The sequence below is a fragment of the Thalia democratica genome, chromosome 9, assembly GCF_965202585.1.
Source record: "Thalia democratica chromosome 9, ktThaDemo2.hap1.1, whole genome shotgun sequence".
Lineage (NCBI taxonomy): Eukaryota > Metazoa > Chordata > Thaliacea > Salpida > Salpidae > Thalia > Thalia democratica.
This window is the reverse complement of record NC_139173.1, coordinates 12,511,296-12,536,250: the sequence shown is the minus strand read 5'-3', so window position 1 is coordinate 12,536,250 and position 24,955 is coordinate 12,511,296. Positions and strand designations below refer to the sequence as shown.

The following is a 24,955-nucleotide window of genomic DNA, read 5'->3' as shown; positions in this document are numbered from 1 at the left end:
ACTGTTTTAGAAAAATGTATTATAATGAGCCTGTTTTTGCTGTGTTTAGTCATGTAAATAACTAATGGAATATGTTATTTAAATATGATGTTAATCAAAAATATGTTAATCTCAAATATGTTAACCGAAAATGTTAAACGAGTATGTTAACCGAATATGTTAATCAAAAAAGTAAAATAACCAGTAAAAAAAATAATGCAAAAACTCTCAAAATCTTTACATGCAATTTTTTTTAATTTTTTAACTTTTTGTTTTGCCTTCAATCAGTTTGACATACTGAATTATTATTTGTTTATATTTATAACCAAATTTATAAAACGCTAGTTTATTGTATAAAGTATTTACATAGTGCCCAAAAATAACTTGTTGAGTTGTTAAAAGTAGTTTATTGTATTTATTTTTAATTTTGAAGTATGTTTATAAAGAAAACTTATATATACAGTTAAACCTTATGCTATTACATAAGGAAATTGTTTAAAAATAATTTACTCAACACGCTTCTTTAAAATGCGAAAAATGTTAATTTTTGGAATGTCTTTTGCACGTGAAACTTACAAAAGTTATTTTCTCAAAAAGTTTTAAATACTATTTATAAACTTTTGCGTAATATCGTTCTTATTAATTAAAAATTCGGCAAGGTTTAACGCTCAAATTTTTACTTGAAATTCTATACGTAAGACAGGTACATTAAATTGAGCGCATTTCAAAGGTCGCTTAGTATTTCATGAAGTTAAAGTTGTTCCCTATTTGCTAAAGCTTTTGTGTTTTTTAATCTCAGATAAAAAATACATGTTGAAAAAATGTTTATCATGGAAACAGATATCATTAATATTTTATTAAATATAAACAAATAAACAGAACTTTTCGACATCATCAGTATTTAACTCGTGTCTGTTCGACATATTGTTTAGTTCATTGAATTTAAACTTTATGCTCTACTTAGTTGATTAGTACAGTTGTATTAAACTTTTCTATCGCTGATTAAACGTTTGCTTTATTCAGTTAATATTAAAGTTGTGTTACAGTTTATTTAATCTCTTAGAAGTTTAAGTTTCTTAGTTATTACTAATTAATGTTATAAGAGCAATTTTAACCACGAGTTAGATACTGATGAGCGTGGTCGAAAAGTACTTATGTTAGTTTGTTTATGTTTAATAAAATACTAAAACTATGTAGCATTCTTTTAAATTTTGATTTGTACGAATTACATCAAACATTACCATATAAGAAACTACATTAAAAGACCGTAATTTGAAAATACACAAGAAGCGTACTATTTTTCATTAACTAAATACAGTACATAATCTTCCACTTATGTATGAGCTGCCGGTATGGTACGTACTTTTTAGTCAAAAAACGACGCGTTCGAAATTCTTTTTTTTTTACTTTGAAATTGATAAAAAAGTCTGAAAGTAGTAAAACAAAACTTTATTTTCTTAAATAAAACGTACTGTATTAAATTTAAGTAAATTAAAACTAAATCAACCCGAAAATAAGTTAGGAACTTAGAAACTGTATATCAAACAAAATATTTAAATAAAGCATACTACAGTTTAATCATTTAACGAAAGTAACATATAAACAAAATAAGAATAAAGTAAAACTACAAAATTAATAATAGCTAATAACGATAGTTATAATGAATTATTAATAGTTAAGCACTCTTTCTTAAATCCAAAACTGCCAATATTGACTATTGAAACAAGAATCTACTTTGAGCACTACACCATTTTATTCTTCTACTGTTGTGTTTTCTACCAAGACAATTAGTTAAAATGCAAAAAGTGCTAAGTAATAAGTAAGCAGAAATAAAATTTTATAACTCTAAAGTAGCATTTTTGAATAAACACAATTAAACAAAAGCATGATCAAATTTTCAGAAATCATTATTTGTTTATAATTAGTAGTTAATTATAAGTACTAAGTAAACTTTAAAGGTTTAAGGAAATAAAAGATAGATTAAAAACCTTTATCGGTTGAATACGTAAATAAATAATTAAACCTTCTAATAAACTTTCAACGAGTGTGTTTTGTTTTTATGATAAAAGTTTTTGTTTTGAGGTACTTTTTAGTTATTTGTAAACTTTAGTAAATTTTAACATACCACTACCGCGTACCTAGGTGACAGGTTACTGTTCTTGAAAACAAATTAAAACATTTTAGTATACATGTTTGATGTGATACTGATTACATAAACATTGTTATCTTTTTTTTATTTTGTAGAACCAATAAAGTTAATACTTTCTAAAAGTTTTTTTTTAAACAGTATCTTATGGATAAGAAGCATGATAATACTAATCCGAATGCATATACGTTATTAACAATTTAAACACGATAAAGATATTGACGCTGAAAAAATAGTTTAATTAGAATTACTAATTTTAATTTTTTTCTGACTCAAATTCACTATCTTAAAGTTTGAAAATAAATATAAAATTTACTTTGATTTAAAACTTACTTTGATAAATTTACTTGAAAAACTCATAAACTTTACTGCTATTCGTAAATTAAAGTATATTTGGAATTTAGTTATCAAAAATTAAAAAATATAACAAAACACATTTCATTTTTTTATTTGAATTATTTGAGATCTTTTGTGGTAGGTCTTATCAAAAATTATATCTTACTAAATTAAACTGAATTGAAATTGAAATAAGAATATACTGTAGTTTAAAGTTTTAAAATATAAAATGAAGTAATAATCGAATGCAAAAACTAACTAAATTCTTATACTGTAGAACTTTGTTGTACTAATAAAACTCGTTAGATTAAAATCAAACTAAAATAAACCAGCAATAAGAACAAAAATAAAACTACACTTTAAAAAACAAAATTTTACGAGAAACTAGTTACTTTAAAATTACTTAATATAAGGGTTTAAAAATACTAGTTTGGTATATGAACTTTTTCTGCTTACACGAACTGGGCCTTAAAGATTGAATTAATCATGAATGTGCAAAAAATTATAAAAAAGAGAACTTTCCAGTGTTAGTTAGAGCGGAGAACTCTTTTCAGCTACATATTCTTGAAGCCTTATGCATTCAATCTTTAAGGCCCAGTTTATGTAAGCAGAAAAAGTTCATATACCAAACTAGAATTTTTAAATACTTATGTTAAGTAACTTTAAATTAACTAGTTTCTCGTAAAATTTTGCTTTTTAAAGTGTAGTTTTATTTTTGTTCTTATTGCTAATCAAACTAGTTTTATTAGTACAACAAAGTTCTACAATAAAAGAATTTAGTTAGTTTTTGCATTCGATTATTACTTCATTTTATATTTTAAAACTTTAAACTACAGTATATTCTTATTTCAACTTCAATTCAGTTAAATTTAGTAACATATATTTTTTGATAAGACTTACTACGAAAGATCTCAAATAAATTTAAAGAAAAAATGAAATGTGTTTTGTTATATTTTTAAATAAGTTTTGCACCGGAAAAAAGCTGTTCAAAAATTAAATATAGTCTAAATGAGTAACGTTTCTTTCAATGAATTCAAAAATATGTTTCTAACCTTTTTTTACTCGAACTTTTCTAAGCCGTAACATTTAGACCAAGGTTTCACAAAATGGGCGATATTGTCCCTTAAGGAGAATTTGGTTATTAGGAGGCATTAACTAGTAAGGAGAATGAAAAATAAGGGGTATTTAGCAGGTAAAGTAGTAATATTTAATTAAGTAGGCGATTATTTAAAAAAAAAGTTACCAAGTGAGCGATTGTATAAATGAGTTTTGAAAACCTTGGGTATTTGATTCAGTTTTTCGTCTACCTTTGTTTGTTTTGTTATGATAATATAGTATTAGTTTTACTTCCATAACTTAGGTTCATAAGAACGTTGATTAATAATTTCGTGAAACACTTTTTTTATAATTTTTCTAGCATTTTGTCTAGAACTTATTCATCTTACTAAAAACAACGAGCTTGTATGTCTGGTACAAATTTTGTTACACTTATTATGCTTGTAGTTTTGTTACTAACAAATTTATTACCGTACAACTTTTTATTAGACAGACTTTAAATATTATTTTTTTACAAATAGTTTAAATTTTCTTTATATGAAACTAAATTTAGTTGCCAAATTTATTTAGTATAATATTTTGACGAAACAACCAACCCGTTTATATAATAATTTTAAAAATTGAGACTTAAAATGTTCTATGAATAAATATTTGACATACTTACAAACATTATACAGTTTATAGACAATATTACTCTAAATTGAAAATTTTCGTCTAAAAACTCTTGGGATTAACATTTTAACTACAACGTTTTACCGATAGTATAACAACGTAAGTTAGAAACTTAATTAAATAGTTTAGGCTAGTATACTTTCAAATATACAATTTAGTTAATTTTTGGTAATAAAAGTTTTAGTTCCATATTTGTATATGGTAAATTCTGATTTTAAATGCTTTAATGTAGTTAGTTTGTAATTTTATTTAAACGTTTTTTAAACTTCACTAAGTTTAAAGGTAAACTATTTTTTTAGTTTAAAAAGCACAGTTAAATACATTTGTGTACAAGGTTTTTAATATTTAGTTCAGCTACATCTCTACATTAAAGTAAACTAAATAGATATCTTAAAGTCTAGCTGTGTCTAAAAACTATTTAGAAACATACATGCAATGTTGTCAATATTATATATACCCACCTAAACACATTTCATTGTCAAAACTTGGGAAAATGAACATAAGTAAAATATATTTATAACCTGTTTAATTAAGCGTAAAGACAAATTTTTATAAGCTCATATAAACGTTTCGATGTATAAGGTATATTTTTTATAGAAACCCTTCCACCTTAAATAAAATTAAGTTTTTAATATAGCTTAAATTAAAAAGAGTTCATGATCTACGTTTATTATTTTTAATCTTAAATTATTTATTTTTCAAATCAGTTCGTCTAATTACTTATTAAAGATCTATGAGGTTAGTGTATTTTTGTTAAGTTTTTTATCTAAAAAAAATGCTGGTTTAGATTTACAAATATTTAATAAAGCACAAGCATTTCGAATATAGCGACACATTTTAATAGTTTTCACAATTTAGATTTTGCTTAATTTTAATTTTTAGTTAAAAGTAAGCCATAAAATGTTCTTGTGTTTAGCAAGCTTATGCGTTTTTTTGTTAGTGTAACATGATATAGATTTTAATAAAAAATACATACAATCATACAACCGTCATATAAAATACTTACTTATGTTACAGACTTAGTTTGAAGCTACTTATACGAACAAAATTTTAAACACTCTCATTAAACTTTTATAAAAAGGCAAGTTATTAATTTTTTAACATAAATAACCATAAATAAAAAGTTCCTTTTCGAAGAGCTTTAACAAACTATCTTTAATTTGAAGTGAGCTAAAGTATATATTTTAAGTTACGAAAAGAGAAGAAACTATTCTATTCCATCCTCATGGCTTTCTTAACGGCCGAATAAAAAGTAGGTATTTACGAGATTTTAATACAAGCTTTAAAATATAAGACTTTTTTTAAGTATAATGTGCTTTTTATGATTTGAAAAATTTGTAATCTACTTTCGAAAAATACTATGAAACTCTTATTTATAATAATTGATAAGCTTTACAAAGTAAGATAACGAAATATATTCAACGTAGATCAAATATGTTTACAATATCAAGACAATTTTTTTTACAGAAGTAAGTTATTACTATTAAAAACCTATCAAATATATAGATAAATAAAATTTAATAATAGCTTGAATTTAAAAGAACTATTTAATACTTTTTTTTCAAACTTCCTATCATCTACAAATTGAAAATATTGGTTTTTTAAAACTCTAATTTTTAACAAAAGTTGCTGCATTTTGTCACAAATAAACTTTTTATTGATTTAAATGTCTCATGAGAAAAAGCTTCTATTTCTTACGTCAGTGTGTTTTCGATAAAATGAAACTGATTTTCTGTGTAAACCAGATGTTCGTTTGAAAAAAAAAGTCTAATGTATTAAATTCTACAAACGAGGTACTGCAAATCATTTACAATGTTTCCAAGAAAAAACATGAAACTTTATTGCCTAATGTTGCTACTTACAACTTGTAAAGCTTTTTAAGATAATACCTTAAGTAACATTGTTTAAAATTTAGTTGATAGAACAATGTTATAATGATAGCTGTTTTTAGTATAATTAATCTTTATAAATTTGTAAAAAATTAAAAAAGAATCTTTATGCAAGTACTCTAACTAAAGCAATGTGTAAGAATAGTTAAAAACTTTTTAGACAGCTTTAAGTTAGTTTAAAACGCTGAAGTAAAAGTTTAATATTGAAACAAGTCTTGTAATTTAGTTTAATCTTTTTAGAAACTTTTTAAATACCTTACTCATTTCGTGACTCAGGTTTTATCAACGCAGCTAATAGATTTATTTTATCATAAGTAACTATTTCTTTTTTTTAAATTTTGGTGTGCCATAGTAGTTTTTTTATACCTGTACAAAAAATTTTTTACAAAAATTTAGATTATCAATCTTATTTGTTGTTGTGATATTTCTAATGTCTTAATATTTTTATAAAAAGCAAAAAAAAAACAATTTTTATATTGTTAGTTAGAAAACATAAAACGTCAATACAAAAGTATAAGTTTCATAAGATGTCAATACTTTTTTTTTACTTACACTTTAGTTTCTACAGTTTTAACTACAAAGTAAAAATAAAACATTTAACAGTAAATTTTTGAACAATTTTTAAATAGTTAGATATTCTTTACAGTTTATGTCTTCCTGACTGTCTACTTTAACTTCAAAAACTTAAAAGTAACTGAACATTTCATTAATCATATTGTTTAACTGAGTGAAGCATTGTTTTGTGAAAGGAATTTTGAATTAATAAGTTTGAAAACTAGATATTATTAAAAATTATTTATTAAGTTTTATTTTAAAGTTGTTAAACAAATATACCTCAATAAAGATATTTAATTTATAAACTACTCTTACACTAACTTTTTTTTTGACTATATTTGCTATTTTGTTCTTGTATATATAAAGTTCTTATATATCATTAATAACTTTTAATTTTATCAACTATTGTAACATTAAATGTAGAAGTAAAAGGCGTTTCTGAAATGTTTAAAAAAAAAACCTAAAATCGGAAGTAAAAAATGATTTTGAATACTAATGATCTAAATAAAAATGTATAGTATGGTTAACATTAATCAACTTTTTTCAAAGTAATAAGGAACTAAGAACATAGTTTTTTTTTAATTATCTTTACAAATACAGATAATGTATAATGTTAACAACTAATTTAATACAAATATTCATTTTGTCATCAATAACTGTATTACAAATTCAAAGTTCATGTACTTCTGTTAGGAGCGAATGCAAAAAAAAACAAAAAGACTGTAGAAGAATTTTGATAAAATTTGAAGCAAAATGCCAGGTAAAAATTATTAACGTATTAAGTTATGATCTAGATTATCAATAAGTAAAATCGCATGAAGCAACAACCTAATTTAATAATTTCTAAATGAAAACACATTAATTTATAACTACTATTCTAGAAAGTTAAAAGAACAATAAATATGATAAGTACTTAGAGATTTTAGTAGTGTTGGTCCAGTCTAGAATGTAGCTTTTTTTTTTTTTTTAGATTTGTAGTAGAGATTTTTATAAAGTATATAAAAAAATATGTTGATAAGTAAATACTAAGCTCTTGATATACTTATTGCCAAAAGTTTTGAAAACTTAAATCATTAGCTGATATAAATAATTAAATGTAAAGTTGCTACTATTTAGCTTAAGTTTTTATTTTATTATTAAAAAAATAAAATAATGTACACTTTTTTTGTCTAACTAAGTAGAATATTTCGTTATATTTAAAATATTAGGTTTAAACATATATTTTCAGTAGTAAAAATAGGTACTTAAAAACTTGGTAAGAAAAATATTAATTTCTTCTGCAAATACCTATTGCGTACATTTCTGTAAATTTTATCTGTTAAATTTTAAAGCACTACCTAATAATATATTATACTTAATACGTTGAAAAAAAAACAAGTATTAAAAATTTTATAAAAAATTTACTTTAGTTAAATTACTTCAAGACAATTTTTATGCTAGTATATAAATATTAGTTCAACAGCTCAAACCTAACCTTTTTTCTTTTCAAATGCTCCAAATATTTGTATTTTACAAGAATACTACACAGTTGCAATCTAATCAGTAGTATGAATATAGATAGTGTAATAGGTCACATGGATTAATTAAAAGAAAAAATTGGTTTGACAGAAAAAATATTAAGTTTTATTAAAAATTGCGATCTCTACTGGTTGCAAAAAAATAATAGTATAATGTTTAAAAGCACTGGTTTACCGTGCAACAACCCTTATATAATATTCAATAAATAAAACTAAACAAAAACAATACAATAGGCTATAGTTCTTAAATAAGGTGTTTGAATGTTATGCTTTATCAATTTAAACAGAAAACAATGTATTAAGTGCCAAGAGTTTTTTAATTCCATTTTATTAGCTTTATCAAATAAATTTTAAGAATAGTCAGTTTTTTTAATGCAGCAGAATCCGATAGTTTATACTAGTTTGTATATTTAAAAAAAATATTTCATAAAAACATTTTAAACTGAAACTCACAATTTTATTTATATCAAAGTTTTTTTTTTAATTTACTTATTTGTTTCATATAAGCATTATTAATAAAACTGAAAGAGATCAATGAAGAAAGTTTTGTTATATATTACATAATTAGACATGAAAAACTAAAATTTAAACAAAGCTCTAACTTAATTTTTTTTTTTAAGTGTCAACAAAATATAAAATAAGTTTTATATAAGAAAATTATACTTAGTTTTTTTATTAACTTAAACCTAAATACATTGCAGTATAAAATGGTATAACTTCAAACAAAAATAGCACAACAATAAAACAACTTAGTAAAAATTACTTAAACTAGAACTTTATATTTAAAGTTTTACATGTTATTATCTGAAAACTTTATTTGAATTGTTGTTTCGTCATGGACAATGACGCTTAACTGTTTCCAAGTGGTGTACGACTCGATAACCGAAAGGTTCCTTCATACACTAGGTCCTAAAACCAAATATTTTTTTGACCCATTTTTTGTTGTTCAATAAAAAATACTATTTTTTAAAGACAAGGTAGTGTTCGTTTTTACGAAAAATCTTTGTATTTAATATCTAATCAACTTACATTAATCATATTATATACAGTTTACTGTTTTGGTGTTGAACAAACAAATCTAAAACTAATGAATACAATGCACTTAAATATTTTTATAATAAAGGATGTGATAAAAATTTAAGAAGCCTTATAAAACAACTGTAGTTTTAATTATTAAAAACTTACTTAGATACCAGCTAGGTATATTATGAATAAACTTAAAAGTATTATTTTGGTAGTTAAACTTGAAATGTTGATAAAGTAAATAGCCATTAAGCATTCAACCAGATCTTCTATAAAAATTACCTTTTACCAAAAATATATAAGAATAAACATGGACAAAATTTTTTTAATTTTCAGGGCATTTATATATTTTCATCTATGGACTAGGACAAGTAAAAACTTAAATTTTAAAGTATTAGTAAAGTATTTAGTTCAATAGTTAGAATTTATTGAACACGATAAAGAAATTGACGTAATGTAAGACATTCGTGGTCATTCAGCTTCACACTACGCACTGTTTTTTAAATATTTTGGACGAATGGGTTTCAAATATGCACGATAGGACATTCTTGCACGAAGGTTCACTTTTGCACGAGGACACTTTTGTACGGGTTGAACAAAAAAATTAAATAATCTTTTTTTTTTGTCAATTTTATTTTACTTTTACTTTTTTACTTAACTACCACTGTTACCCCTAACTCTTACCCTTGGTCGGTAACTTTTGTTTTCTTCTTTTATTAATTAATTTAATATTTTTTTGCTTTTTCTTATTATTAATTTATATTTATCATTTTATATATTCTTTGTGTTTTTACTATCACTGTTACCCCTAACCCTTACCCTCGGTCGGTAAGTTTTCATTCCTCTTTTTTTTTTTTTTGTTAAGATATTCTTTTTATTTTAGAATTTTTTTTAACTCTCGTGAAAAAATGCCTAAATATTTTTTTACTTTAAATTTCCAAGTTTATAAAAGTTAAATTTCTCACATAGTATTTTTCTTCTTATTTTTTAACTTTATAACAGCAAAAAAAAGACATTCAGTTTAAATGATGGTAAATTGAAAATCTGTCAGTCAAAAATTTATAAAATAAAAAATAAAAAATATTTTGTTATATTTAAATTTGAATTTAAGTGCTTTATAGGCAAAGTAGAGCAATATGTATATAATATAAAAATTGAAAAAATTTTTTATTTGAACACTACTATTGTTTATTGAACGAAAAAAAAGCGCTCAAATATTTGGTCCAAGGACCTGGTGTACGAAAAAACCTTTCGGTTAAACAAAGTAAGCAATACATTCGAGTATCCAAAATAAATAAAAGCAGCTAAAAATTTAAGACTATAAGATTGAAGTAGTAAATTAAAATAACTATTAAAAAATAACGAATAAAACAAATACTATATACAATCTTAGTCGAATACTTTTGACATAGTAATAAACTTTATTAGTATATTTCTAACCTATACAAAATAAACTTGAAAATGAAAAGGTAATAAGATGCTTAAACTGTAGTGGTAATTTTACCGTACTGTAAAACTTTTTTAAAAATAAACAGACAAAAAACTGTAAGGTTTTAATGAAAAAAAGTAGGTTTAACTCTCGTGAAAAAATGACTCTTCGTTCAAAATTGACCCTTTATGCAAAAGTGTCTTCGTGCAAAAGTGACCCCTTGTGCAAAGTAACCCTTCATGCAAAAGTGTCTTCTTGCAAAAATGCCCCTTTGTGCAATAGTGTCTTCGTTCATATTTGACCCGTTCCCATTTTAGACTGTGTAAAAAATATTGTTAATAAAAAACAAAGAAATTTTACAAAACAAAGTGTAGAGTACTAAAGAATGTATTACACGTAACTCAAAATATTATAATACAAAAATATTATATAAATGGTAGAAAAAAAATTTGCTTACAATTATAAACTCAGGCGTATTAACTTGTAAGAAGTTTATAAAAAGCGCTTGCAATAAATTAATTTTGTATAAATTTGCTAAAGCTTATATTTTGATGCAGATTCTACCATTTAATTATATAAATAACCATGTAAAGTTGTTACTTAGTGAGTGTTGTATTTTGTTTTATTAGTTTTATGTATATGTCTTTCTTCTTTTGAAATTTAATAAATTTTTACTATTACAAAACAGTTCTAGTGAAATTTTGCGTAATAGTTTTAGAAAAAAAAAACATGTTTGGCTAAAGATCAAGTTGTTTTTATACACTAGACTTCTTGGTCATACATTTGAGCTCATTTCTTTTAATATACTTTTGCGTCTGTCGATTAGAACAACTACCGTATAGTATTCATTAAAAAAAGTTTGTCTAATTTTTAAAACAGAAAACAAAAGTTTAAAGTTTATGTTACCTCTATAGAACAAGTTTTGAAAAATATGTTTGTTGCTTTTTTATTAAAAAATGCATTTAAATATAAACAAAAATTAAACATTTTTAAAGAACAATCAAGTTCTTTTACTTACAAACTCTATAGCAATAATTACTTCATTGACCGTTTGTGTTAAACAGCCGTTTTTTTTTTCATTTCAATCATTTTTATAGATTAAAATATAAAGATCTATTTTGTTATAGGATTCAAAAAATATTTTTGATTAGTGTTATACCAATAATCTTTTTTATATAACATTATGAGAAATTTACTTTATTGAGCATAAAATAATTTTGAGTATCGCTTTTACTACTTTCTAACAAAAATATTAGATTTAGGGAGACCATATATAATAAAGTTATTAAATATTGTCTTTTTTTTTTTTAGTTTTTTTGTGTACAAAGTGTAACCAAGTTTAGCTACAAACAAACTAAATAACTTTTATTAGCCTTGGTTTTTAGTTAAGAAAAAGTGCTTCAAACAACTAAAAAGAAACAAATTTAATATGTCATGGTTAAAGTAGAATGATAAAAATAATAGTTTCTGTTTACGATTAAACAAGACTTTAGAAATTTCTATTTTTAAAAGCGTTTCTCAAGACTTCTTAAATAAATAACTTTTTTTTATAACAACTCAAAAGACATTTGAGAGAACTCAGAAAGTTATTTAAAATCCGATGTTTTAAAAACAACTTATAACTTAACTCAAATTTTTTTCTATTAAGCGTACCTAAAAAACAATTACTAATGATATTAAAATTGATTTTTTACAATGCATTGAAATATTGTTCTAAAAATTTAAGTTATTATAGTTTATTTTTTATACAAATTATTATTATTTGAGATTTTATTAATTTATAATCTTAAAGATAAAATTTAAACTATTTAGCGCTATTAAATAAATTGCAGACTTCGAGTAAATTTTGTTCAATTAAAGAAAAGGATAAAGAAGACTGCAGAAAACTTCTTAAATGGTTTGATAGAAAAACGGATCTTACGAAGTGTGACTGTGATTTTAGTTTAACCGGGGTTAGCTTACACTTTTGCTACTTTTTTTCAGTAAAACCTTACAGTTTTTTGACTATTTATTTTTTTTAAAGTTGTACAGTACGGTAAAATTACTACTACAGTTTAAGCATATTAAAAATATTACCTTTTCATTTTAAAATTTATTTTGTGTATGTTAGAAAGATACTAATAAAGTTTATTACTATGTCAAAAGTATTCTACTTAAGTTGTATACAGTATTTGTTTTATTCGTTATTTTTTAATAATTATTTTAATTTACTACTTCAATCTTATAGTTTTAAATTTATTTTCTTTGTTTTTAATCTTTTAGCTGCTTTTATTATTTTGCTTACTCGAATGTATTTCTTACTTTGTTTTATATTATATACATATTGCTCTACTTTGCCTATAAAGCACTTAAATTCAAATTTAAATATAACAAAATATTTTTTATTTTATACATTTTTGACTGACAGATTTTCAATTTACCATCATTTAAACTGAATGTCTTTTTTTTGCTGTTATAATATTAAAAAATAAGAAGAAAAAATACTATGTGAGAAATTTAACTTTTAAAAACTTGCAAATTCAAAGTTAAAAATATTTAGGTTTAGAACGAATGAAATATTAAACTTTAGAAACGTTTATTTTTATTTTTTAGTTATCTTAATTATAAAAGTAGCAAGTATTTTTTTTCAATATTATCAAAAATAACATCATCAAAACTGGTATCAACTATTTAGTAAAGCAAAATGACCAAAAATATATTTACAAATGAATTTTAAGAATATTCTAAAGCGTTTATTTTTTGCTAATGTGGTATTGAACGTTTTCTTTAACAACTCAGTATAAGTTTTAAGAAAACAAAATTTTACAAAGTAGATACTCTGATTACAATCTGCTTTAGTTTTTAAACTTTTGTAGTATTTAGTATTCCAAATAATCTATACTTTATTTACTTATAGTAATATCTAGATAATAAAAAAAATTAAGAATTTGTTCACAGAATGAATTAAATGGTTGCCTTATACATCGAAATACTTTTCAAAACGACTGCATCGGTAAATAAGTTGTTTTTATTTATATTTTTTATAAAAATGGTTTGTTTCATGTAACAACTTCACGGTATTTTATTGAGTAAATCATACATTTTATAAACACTATGTAAAAAAAATAGTTTTTAAAAAATATTTTAATAATTATGCATATATGTAAGTATTAAACTACTAGTTTTAATATGTTACAAAACCATTAACTTAAATTTTTTATAGCATTTTGAAAACAACTTATCATTTGAATTGAAAGTATCGTAAATTATTAAACAGTTTTTTTTTGTCATATATAAAGACTTTTAAATTCCTTGTAGTAAAACAACTTTTTAGAAAAAAAAGAAGCAACAACGAAATCAAATCAGATTCTTCAAACAAGTTTGTTTCATCTCAAAATATAAACAAATATTTCAATATAAAAAGTATTACTATAAAATTTTCGCTAAATGAAGCTATTTATAAAGAATGTGTAAACCTATAAAAGTTCTTGTCAATTTTTATTTTTAGAAAAAAGAGAAACGACAACGAAATCAAATCAAATTCTGCAAACAAGTTTGTTTAAATCATCTTAAGAACAAAAACTAAAATTTTACGATAAAAAAGAAGTATTTAATTTTTGCTAAATGAAGCTACACATAGTATTAGTGTGGGAACGGGTCAAAATTGCACGAGGGGACTAAATTGCACAAAGACAAATTTGCACGAGGAGACAAAATTGCACAAAGACAATTTGCACGAGTGACAGTTTTGCACGGATGGTCATTTTTGCACAAGAGTAATTAAACAAGAGAAAAAAGAAGTTCTAAAAAAATGATAAAAACTAAAATATTAGTTAATAAAAAAAAACGAGGAGAAGAAAAAAGTTACTGACCGAGGGTAAGGGATAGCAGTAACAGTGATAATAAAAATAAAACTAATAAAACTTACTGTTAAAAAAAGACTAGAAAAACAAAAACAAAAAAATTTTTTAAAAAAAACTACCGACTGAGGGTAAGGGTTAGGGGTAATAGTGATAGTAAAAATAAAACAAAAAAACAAATGATAACTAATATTTAAAAATATAAAGACAATAAAATAAAATAACCAATAAATAAAATAACTAATAAAAAATATAAAGAAAAAATAAGTTACCGACCGAGGTCAAGGGTTAGTGGTAACAGTGAAAGTAAAAAAAAAATTTTTATGATTAAAAAAAAATTAAACAAAATTTTAACCCGATGTCAATGCAAAAATGTTTTTGTGCAAAATTGACCCTCCGTGCAAAAGTATCTTCGTGTAAAAATTTTTTCGTGCAATTTTATTTTTGTGTAATTTTGTGCACACGTGCAAATTTAACACCTACCCTATTTGTGTATATGCAATTTAAATACATACAAGTTTTTGTAAATTTTTTGTAGATAAAAGAAAAACAACATTGAAAACAAATCAGATTCTTCAAACAAGTTTGTTAAGTTCATCTTAAAAATATAAACGAACATTTTATGATAAGAAGTAGAAATTATTTTTGCTAAATTAAGCTAAGTACACTGTACAGTGTATGTGTATACAATATACATATACAAAGTATTCCAAAACATATCTATTAATAAATTCAGTTTTACTTTATAAAAACAGCTACTGCCAAAAAACGGAAACAAAAAAGTAGTAGCAAAACTAACTCTACTCTATTGTTATTTACAGGTAATTAATTCTTTTTAACTAACAATGTTGAAAAAAAAAAGTTTTATTTTTACTAAATAATCAAGTATTGTGACTACTTGCATTTTTTATGGTTTAGTTTTGTTTTCGGGTCATTTAAATACATTGATTAAAAAAAAACGTTAACGTGTATTTGTAACATACCCAGCCTGGTTAGGGTTGTTACATTTACCTTAGAAGTAATAGCTTTGCTTCTATTTTTAGCCACACATTTTGAGCGTTTAGCTCTGAATGTACTATCTGAATCACTCATTTACAACTTTTATTACAAAATATTAATAGCTATTTACTGCCAAAAATATATATCAAATTCTAACAATAACTGTGATAAAGTGTTTTATTAAAAAAAAGCAATACACACATACACTAACTAAATTTTTAAACAACTGATAACACAAATCAATAATCAAATATAAATACTCTTTAGCGCAAAATTATAAGTTAGTGTGGTAAAAATTAAAATCAAAAATATCAAAAGACAATTTGTTACATTTTCCCTCCTCAAATCCTCTAACTGAAGACCATTAGAGGGTTTTTTTTAATTTTTTTACCAAAAGATAAACTTAAAGTTTAAAAATTAAATATTTTATACTGAACAATTTTTACATAAACAAGTACAAAACGTTATCACAACAAACATAAATAATCATTCCTTTGAAGTGTTCCTTTTCTTTTTTAAGCATTAGCTGCTATCCACTTCCACTGGCTATCTCTCCCAGGACAATCTCGGTCTCCGAATCCGTACAATGTACGTCCTCCACGCTTCAATGCGCATACAACATCCAAAGCGGTGACTATCTTACACTTGGCATGCTCAGTATAAGTGACTGCATCACGAACAACGTTTTCAAAAAATACTTTCAGCACACTACTACGAGTTTCTTCGTAAATCAAGTCTGAAATACGCTTGACACCGCCTCGACGAGCCAATCGGCAAATGGCGGGCTTGGTGATACCCTAGATGTTATCACGAAAAACATTACATGGCGTTTGGCGCCTCCTTTTCTCAAACCTTTTCCTTTTTTACTACAACCAGACATGATCATGAATTAATTGTTGCACTGAGCCAAACTTGAAGCTTCAGCGGTAATGAAAGAGACAAAAATGGTCATGGCCTTGCTGGATATTCCAGTGTCGGGGTGTACTTGCTTGAGCACTTTGTACACACAAATGATAAAACTTTCCTTGCAACGAGTCCTACGCTAAACATTTTCTCATTCACCAAACAAATACTAATGAGTATTTCCTAAATTTTATTTTATTATTTCCAGCTACATGAAATATATTTTGAGCAAAAAAATCCAAGATATTGTGTTTATAACTGTAGATTGACTGTTGACAGAAGGCTTACCAACTGAAACATGGAGTTGAAGATATTGGATGTCATTTGGCTAACTTGGTTACTTCTTTTGTTAGCAATTTTTTATATGTTTGGAAACTTCATGTCAGGCCAGAACTGCTCATTTTGCTGATTTGATTAAGTTGCTTTGAAAATGCACAGCTTGAGGAGAAAGATTCACAGTTTTAGAATTAAAACCAGGGGGTGGCAATCTACTATGTGGGGAATTTAAATTAATACATGAAGTTTGGGAGGTGTTTTTAATGAAGTAAAGCTTTTTTGAACCAAAATTCAAATTAGTGGGTGATATCTTGCGGGGTCTGATAACTTTTTCATCAGTAGTAGGCATATTGTGAGTTGTACTCTTCTTTTTTGTTATGCTTATTGGTGCTGTTGCTTTCGTTAAACTTTGTTTTTGCTGATTTGACAACTGATTTTAACAATGGTAGGTCTTAGTAAAATTTGACTTGCTTTTTTGCTGCTGTTGCAAAACATCACTTCTTTGTTGGTTGTATTTTCTTGAGAACTTTTCGACTTTATGATAGTTTTGTTTAGACTTAGGCTGTCCTTGCCCATAATTGACCTGTTGAACTGGCAGTTCACCATTTCTTTGGTATGAGAATAGTTGGTTTTGATACTTAAATTTTTTGCCAAAGAAGTTTCTATTATGTCTTTGCTCGTAATTGACCTGTTGAACTGGCATTTTATTTCTTACTTGATATGAAAACCGCTGATTTTGTTTGTTAAAAAATCTGTCAAATGAGTTTTTAGAATAACCTTGTCCATAAAAAACTTTTTAGTCTGGCAGTTTACTTCTTTTTAGTAAAAGAACTGCTGATTTTGTTTTTTTTTCTTGAAATACCTACCAACTGAATTTAGTTTGTTGGTTCTGCTAGTCATAGCAGTCTTTGAGAGAAGACATTTACCCCCATCCTCTGATCCTCTCACTGTGAGGAGGACGGGTAGCTGTTTTTTATGTTAATGGCGCAATACATTTCCCTCATTGGGCATAGGTTAGGGCTATCGCATCGAGTAGCATTGTAGCCCTGAGTTCGGTGTCTATAACAAGGCTCATCATTCACCTAATTTCTATGTCTGTTACTGTAGTTTTGATAGTGAGCGCTGTCAAACGAGTTTTTTGGACGTCCGTACCCATAGTTGACCTGTCTAGTTTGTGGTTCATTTCTCTTTTGAAACGTAAATTGCTGTTTTTGTTGAGGTTTGTTAGAATAAATAACTAACCTTGCTGCTTCCCAATTTTTTTTAAATCAGCATCAAACATGTCCATTACATATCTTTCAAAATCAACAAACCCAAGTGAAAGTGTGCTTGTGTAAAATTTCATTATCTTCTAATTCCATCAACCACTTGCTGACTTCGTTGGTTAGGTCACATCCACTGATAGAGTGATGTAGTTTTTTTTGGCAGTAAGACCCTTGTTAGTACTCCATCTTTTTCCATGAGATATCTACGTAAACTACTAAAGTTCCTATTATTAGGTTCTGTGCATCATAAATAGGCTGACGTGTCATTATTAGGCCAAAATTCGCGAAGCACCCAGTATTTCTCTGCGTTATCAGTAATGCCATGATTGACCATTCTCTCCTCGAAGTACGAGAACAGAGCCTTCGCATCTTCACTGTCAAATTTAAAGACCTTCAGCCACTTGAGTCTGTGATCTCCTAGTCTAGTTAAGTCATGGTTCATGCTTCACACACTCTCATATACCTCTTTGTAGTTTGGTCTTTCCCTGAAGTGTAACGGTTCTCTTATAGTTGTAGGTAGATTTTGTCTACTATCTCTAGCAAAATTACTTATGCTAGTATCTCTAGCTGAATAATTTGGTGATTTACTGTAATGCAAGGGTTCTCTTACACTTGTGGAAAGAATTTTTCCAATTCCAACACTGTACTGTTCATGACTTGTTCTTATTCTTTCACCTATTTCTTCACTCTGATCAACTTGAAACATTTGCTTGGTTAGCTCTTGGTTTCTGCGCCGCAGCTGTTGTAATTCATCTTCTAATGCTCTAGCTGCCTTTTTTCTTTCCAGTTCTTCATTCACCAACCTTAACTCTTTTACTTCATCCTCTAAAGTTGTTGTTGGATTTCTTGATGTAAAAGTTAAGTTTCCGCCATCATGACACTACTGCCATTTCTTAAATTTAAAGAGTTTGGTCTTCCTACATCCGTAGTATCAGGAGATCCCATGGCCCTTTTAAAATCCGGGTCACCATTTGTAACAGACCCAGCCTGGTTAGGGTTGTTACCTTTACCTTTAGAAGTAATAGCTTTGCTTCTTTTTTTAGCCACGGGTTTTTAGCATATATTAAACATTTTTCTAAAATACAGTCTAATTATCTTTTATCACTATTTTGTCTACTTGTTTTACTCATTAATAATTTAATTACCTATTTGAAGTACTTTTTATTAGTATCTCTAATAGTAGTTTGTAAACAGTATTGTATAAAACACATAGTTTAAAAAAAAGTTATTTCAAAAGTACAAGTTATAAACTTTCAGTAAAACAACTACAGAGTTTTTTAGAAGTTTACAAAAAACTTTATTTTTTATAGGTTCATTAATAATCGTCGTTTTATCATTCTTAGTAGGAGTTTATTTCGTCAGAAAGTTGAAGAAAAAGTAAGTAAAACTTTGTTTGAGTAAAACTTATGTAGAAAATTATACCTTTACTTAAAGTAAAAATTTGCGACAAAAAAAATCCACTTTGTTTTACCACATTTTTCTTTTTTATCATACTAAATGGACTTCTTTATTAAGAGACGATATTTTATTTAAAATAAGAAATAAGAAAAAAATATTTTCATAAAAGTTATGTGAATTTTCTTTAGCGAGTTTGTTCAGATTTTTGCGTAACTTTCTATCTGTTTAGAAATAACATAAAACTTTTTTTCAAACTAATAGTCAAAAGTTAGTATCCAGAGGAGTAAAACTGGGGTCAAAAAACATACAAAAGTGCAATTTTTCAACCAGATTTAACTTCGTTAATTTGTTATAACAAATGCTTTTATACGAGCTTCAAAACAGACTATAAAATAAAGCATATATTTAATCAAGTTTTTTTTTTGCGTACTTTAAATTATTACAGAATAGAGCTTTTAGAACCGAATTTTATTAAGATATTTTTTTCACAAAAAATAAACTAAACAACTTTGTATACACATTGACTATAGTCTCAAAACTTTTAACGTCTAATTTTTTTAATTTGTTCTAAACAATTATGTACACCGATGGAAAAGCTTACGAGGAATCTGTGAACCTTTTAAATTTATTCATAAGTTTTTGTTCTTAATTTGATTATCAAAATTATTCAATCTAAATTTATTAATCCAACTTTATATTTTTTTTTAAGAAAATCTATAATCCTTTAGTTTTTTACTGTTTTTAATAGACTAAATTATGAAGTTTTTATTCAGATTTAAAACAGTAAGTTTTAAAGTAAAAAGTTCTTTAATGCAAAACTAAAGAAGAAAAACCTACATATACTATGTTTGCAAATCACTTAAAACATTTTATATGCTTTCTTAGTTATAAAATTCACTTTGAGTTTTATTTACAATAAAATATTTATTAAAGTAGTAATACTTAAGTGTAGAAAAATGTTGTTAGTAAAAGCAAGATCATTAATTTGTTAACATTCTTAAAGATCTTGAGCAAAACTTATATTTCTATATGTAACTTTGATTTTTAAATTCACATTTTAGCTCCTCTTGGTAATATTTGACGCATAATTTTTAATAAAAACTAACTTTGAAATTTTAATAGCGTTTTTATTTTTTATTTCATGTGGGTTTAATAGTCTTATTCTAAAGGTTTTAAAAATAATTAGATACATTTTTGTTAAACGACAAACAAAACCGCTAAAAATATTTGGTCAAAGGACCTGGTGCACGAAAAAACCTTTCGGTTAACAACTTTTCGTACACTTTTTGAACACAATTTAACGTCTTGTCCAAGACTAGATAGTAAACTTCGTTTTTGTAATATTGTACAAACACTATTAACTATATCAATTAGCTCAATTACTAAACGTTTAAATAAGTAACTTAAGGTAAGTAATTTACAACAACATACATTTTTTTATAAATATCATTTATTTAAAGTAGTGTAGTTTTTTAGTAATATAACTTATTTATTTTTGTTTTTCTTATTTTACTTACTAAAATACTATACTATTGAAATACTTTCTTTATCATTTAATATTTTTCAGCTTTGCAAAAAGTTAGCCTTTTTGTTTTTGTATATTGATTAAAGATATAGTTTAACAAAACTTTGTCTAAACTTAATTTATATGCGTATAACTACGATGATAAAAATACGTAAATTAACTAAAAAAAATTCAAAGTAATTGATATTTAAAATACTATATTTATGGTAAACACTTCTCGATTCCTAAATACGATTAAGATATAAGAACGGTGTTTAAAGACTAAAGGTCTGACTAAAGTTAAGGTATAAGAATAATCTATTTTATCAACTATAAGTACATAGTTACTAACAAAATAGATCCAAGCAAGACTACACAAGCTTTGCTTATATCAAAATTTGTAGCTATGGCTAAACTAGGCAAAGGTAAAGCAAGTCTACATGCAGAATTTATCATAAAGTTTAAAGATAATTTTAATTAAAATAAACACATGTGTATGGTATGGTTTCGTTTTAGACAATTTTGTAGACTAAAATAATAAAACCAATTTGTAGTTGCTTACAATAAAGTTTTAAGATGACTTCTTATAACTTTTATAAATTTCATAAAATTACTTCTCATATACATTTTAAAAGTTAACAACTAACTTTGCAGTAAAATTATTTAGTAAGAGATAATTAACTCTAGAATTTCTAAATAACTTCGTGAATTAAGCATTAAGTTTAAACCACGTGTAAAGCAGTTTCTTTTTTTTCTCATATATACTATAGAATTATTACATTTATTATATAATATAAAAACCTAAATACCGGAGAATAAAAATAATTTTAAGTTTTGGCAAAAAAATTTGACTTTTATTGACAATATATTAAAGAGTTAATTTGAAATATTATAAATAGTGTTTTCGTATACAAAAATTAACTAAATAGAACTATAAGTAATACTTATTGAATCTAGTTTCTAATACTTTTCACTTTTTCACTATCATTAAAAGTTCTGTTGTTAAACTAGCTGCACAAGCTCTGTAAAACACTTAGAATTTTATTTACTTTATAGTTTCTTTTAATCTTCACCTAAAAAGCTTCTACTGAAAATTCATCTTTGAAGTCAGATCATTTTATGTTCTAGAACATAAACTAGTCACTATGAAACTTTTATTTAGATTAAATCATATTAATATAAGCTGTTAAATGTTTTTAAATAAACAGTAATGGTGAAAGTCAAAACGGATCAAAAAATGAAAACAATGAAGAAATGGAAACACCACCATTGCTACCCATCAGGTTTAAACAAACTTAAAAAAAAAATTAAATCTAAAAAAATCTGTAATCACTCATAACTTTTTTATTTAAACCAAAATTGCTTTTCTACTAGCTTAATTTAATTACAAGTAATTAAATTTAACTGTAAATAAAATTAGATTTTCAAATATTTCTTAGACACTTTTAATCAATGAATTGAAACTTTATTTTTAAATAACTTAATAAGTTGTTGTTAATTATGTTCTCTATTGTTTTTAACTAAAGTTTTTATCCGAACAATTTTTTTTGAATTACTTTTATGACCAAACTGTAAAATTTTAATACTTTGTTTCATAAGTGTATAAATATAAGATTAATAGCGATTAAAACTTAACAACATAATGTAACAGTTTTTTTTTTAATACCTTGTTTTAATTTTAGTGTCTGTTCCACTTATTTTCTTAGTTTGTTTTTTGACCAAAAAAACATTTCTGCATTTTTTCGCTGCTATTTTGATATAACTTTGTTAATAAAATCAAACTTGTTTAATAACAAAATCTTTTTTTGCTAAAACACTGGAAAAGCTTTTTTTGTATATAACTGGGTAAATTTTGTTTTTATAAAGTTTGTTATGAATTAGTATATTAGACTTCTTTAAAACTGGTTTTCAAGCTTTGTTTTCAGTTTATTGAACGACCAAAAAAAGACGATAGGTCCTAGAACCTGGTGCACGAAGGACCTTTTGGCTATCGAGTCTTACACAACGGATATACTTTAGCGTCTTGTCCAAGAAAACTACAATTTAAATTTATTTCGTAATGATTTTTTAGTATTTTGTTTAATATAAAAAAATTAAAACCTTTCAAAATTTCAAAACTTCATTATTTTTATTTTGACCTGAAAAATCTTTCACGGCCGAATTCCTCTAAAACTTTATAATATTGGTAGGCTGGTCATTTTCACTTCCGGATCCGGCCCGCGGGCCATTCGTTTTCCATCCTAGTTTAATATTACACAGTATAAAATAGTTTTTTTTGTTAAATAATAATACTAATTATCAGTGGTTTTATATTTGAAATATGACATTAGACACAACTTATCCCGTATATAAAATTAGTTTTATTAGAAATGTGTAAAACTAATGAAATTTAAAAAAAAAAAACATAGACTGTATTATAACAAAAAAATTGACAGAAATCCCTTGTAAAAATTATAAATTTTAAGTCAAAGCTTATTAAATACTGTCAAAGTTGCGTAAGCTTTAAGTTGAATTTAGTAATAAGTTTCACATATGGGAACTTCCCAAAATTAATTGTCCATACTTGTATCTTCTTGAATCAAAATGAAGTAAGCAGGTCTAACTGTGTCATTACTTTCGCATCAATTTGTTCTACGTTAAATGTACCCTGAATGATTAGGGTGTTTTCAATGTCATACTTCATTTGTGAGAGATCTTCGTTTATAACTATTTTCGTTTTCGTTCTCCAGTCAAAAAATTGCATTATAAACTTTTGACTAAAATACTTTTGGTAGCTATCGTTTTTATATAAGTTCCATCCATTTACTGTTTCTCCTTCTTGTTTTTTTACCAACTCTTTCGTTTCTTTCACTTCACTCACTAAAATGCACGCGCTTTATTTCAGGTACTCCCGAACATTTGCAAAGCAATAAGCGTAGTTGTAAGCTGCTTGAAAACTGTCAGTTAACTGTCAGTTAAAACTCGGACCGAACTATCCACCCGTCGAAGATCTGATCATTCCTTTAAAATTCTTTTTGCTCCCAATCCCTTCGTACCGTACTGCAGGAGCAGGTTTGATCGCTCCGAAGTGTCGCACTCGTGTCTGCTGGCGTCCGTCGGATTAACTTTGTGTTATTCAACGTTGGCATTATCAAACATTGGAAAAGCGTCGAACAAATTCAGGGCTTTTATATCAATCAGGTCGTAATCGGGATCGGTGCTTTCCAAAGCTTCAAGCTTGTACTTCTCGCTTCCCGCTTTATTTAATGTCTTGCTGTTTACCAAGTTTTCATCTAGAATTTTTTTTTCAATTTAAATAATTTCTTCTTTTGTTTCCTCAAACACTGCGTCCAGTATCTCTTTTTCTTCCGTCCATTTTTGTTCTCAAGCTTTGTAAACATTTAACAAACATAATTTATAAGCCGGGAATTTCACGGCAAACTCGTCTATTTCAGTTTTTGAACAAAGCATTGTGTATAATTATGTAGGGTTCAAAGCGTGTAGAAATTTCTAAAAACAATATTTTAGAGCTATAGTGGGTTTCATGTTGTTTATATATTCATATAAACTGTATTCTGGTCAGTTTTTTATTAATAAAGAAATAAATATTATATTTGGTTTAATTCAGAATTTGCTTTTAATTTTCGGTCAAAATTTGTTTTTAAGTAATTGTATCAGATTATAATTTAGTATTACTTTATTACTAATAGTTTTAAAAATTACTTGTATAGTGTATTTTACAGTATTAATACTATTTTATAAGCAAAAACTAACATTTAGTTTAATTAAACAATGAATTTGATATTCAAAAAAAATAACTAATTTTCAATATATTAGTTTATTTTAGTTTATTTTCTTCTTAGCATTCGATCTGATTCTTCTTAGCATTCGGGCAGGATTTCAAATTTTCATAGCTATAACAAGCACAAGATTGTTTAAATTTTAAAAATAGTTACGTCAGAATTAAAGTAAGCTACGTTAAAATGCACCTCAACTATTAGCTCACTTTATTAACTACATTTTTACTTAATTAATATTTAAGTTGAAAATTAACTAGAAGAAAAAAGAAAGCTACATACAGCTTTTATTATTATTATTGTTGTTATATTGATTTTAAACTTAACTAAAATTTAAACCTTACCTTAAACTCAATCTTAATATTAAAATTTAATTTGTTTAGTTTTTTAAGT

General features: G+C 25.4%; 1 protein-coding gene across 2 annotated transcripts; it reads left to right on the top strand.

Annotated features, from left to right (window-relative positions):
- The first annotated feature begins 7,237 nt into the window (after positions 1–7,237).
- Positions 7,238–24,726, top strand: LOC145844142 (uncharacterized). 2 transcript variants are annotated; one of them, XM_082951502.1, is made up of 10 exons: positions 7,238–7,393; positions 12,435–12,554; positions 13,540–13,594; positions 13,916–13,960; positions 14,090–14,134; positions 14,980–15,024; positions 15,197–15,262; positions 19,195–19,261; positions 21,995–22,069; positions 24,629–24,726. In XM_082951502.1, exons 1-10 carry the CDS (start codon positions 7,244–7,246, stop codon positions 24,648–24,650), a joined length of 690 nt encoding a protein of 229 aa, XP_082807628.1. In that variant the 5' UTR covers positions 7,238–7,243; the 3' UTR covers positions 24,651–24,726. The 2 variants fall into 2 exon arrangements, with proteins under 2 accessions (XP_082807628.1, XP_082807629.1); XM_082951503.1 differs by lacking the exon at positions 15,197–15,262.
- Positions 24,727–24,955: the final 229 nt, after the last annotated feature.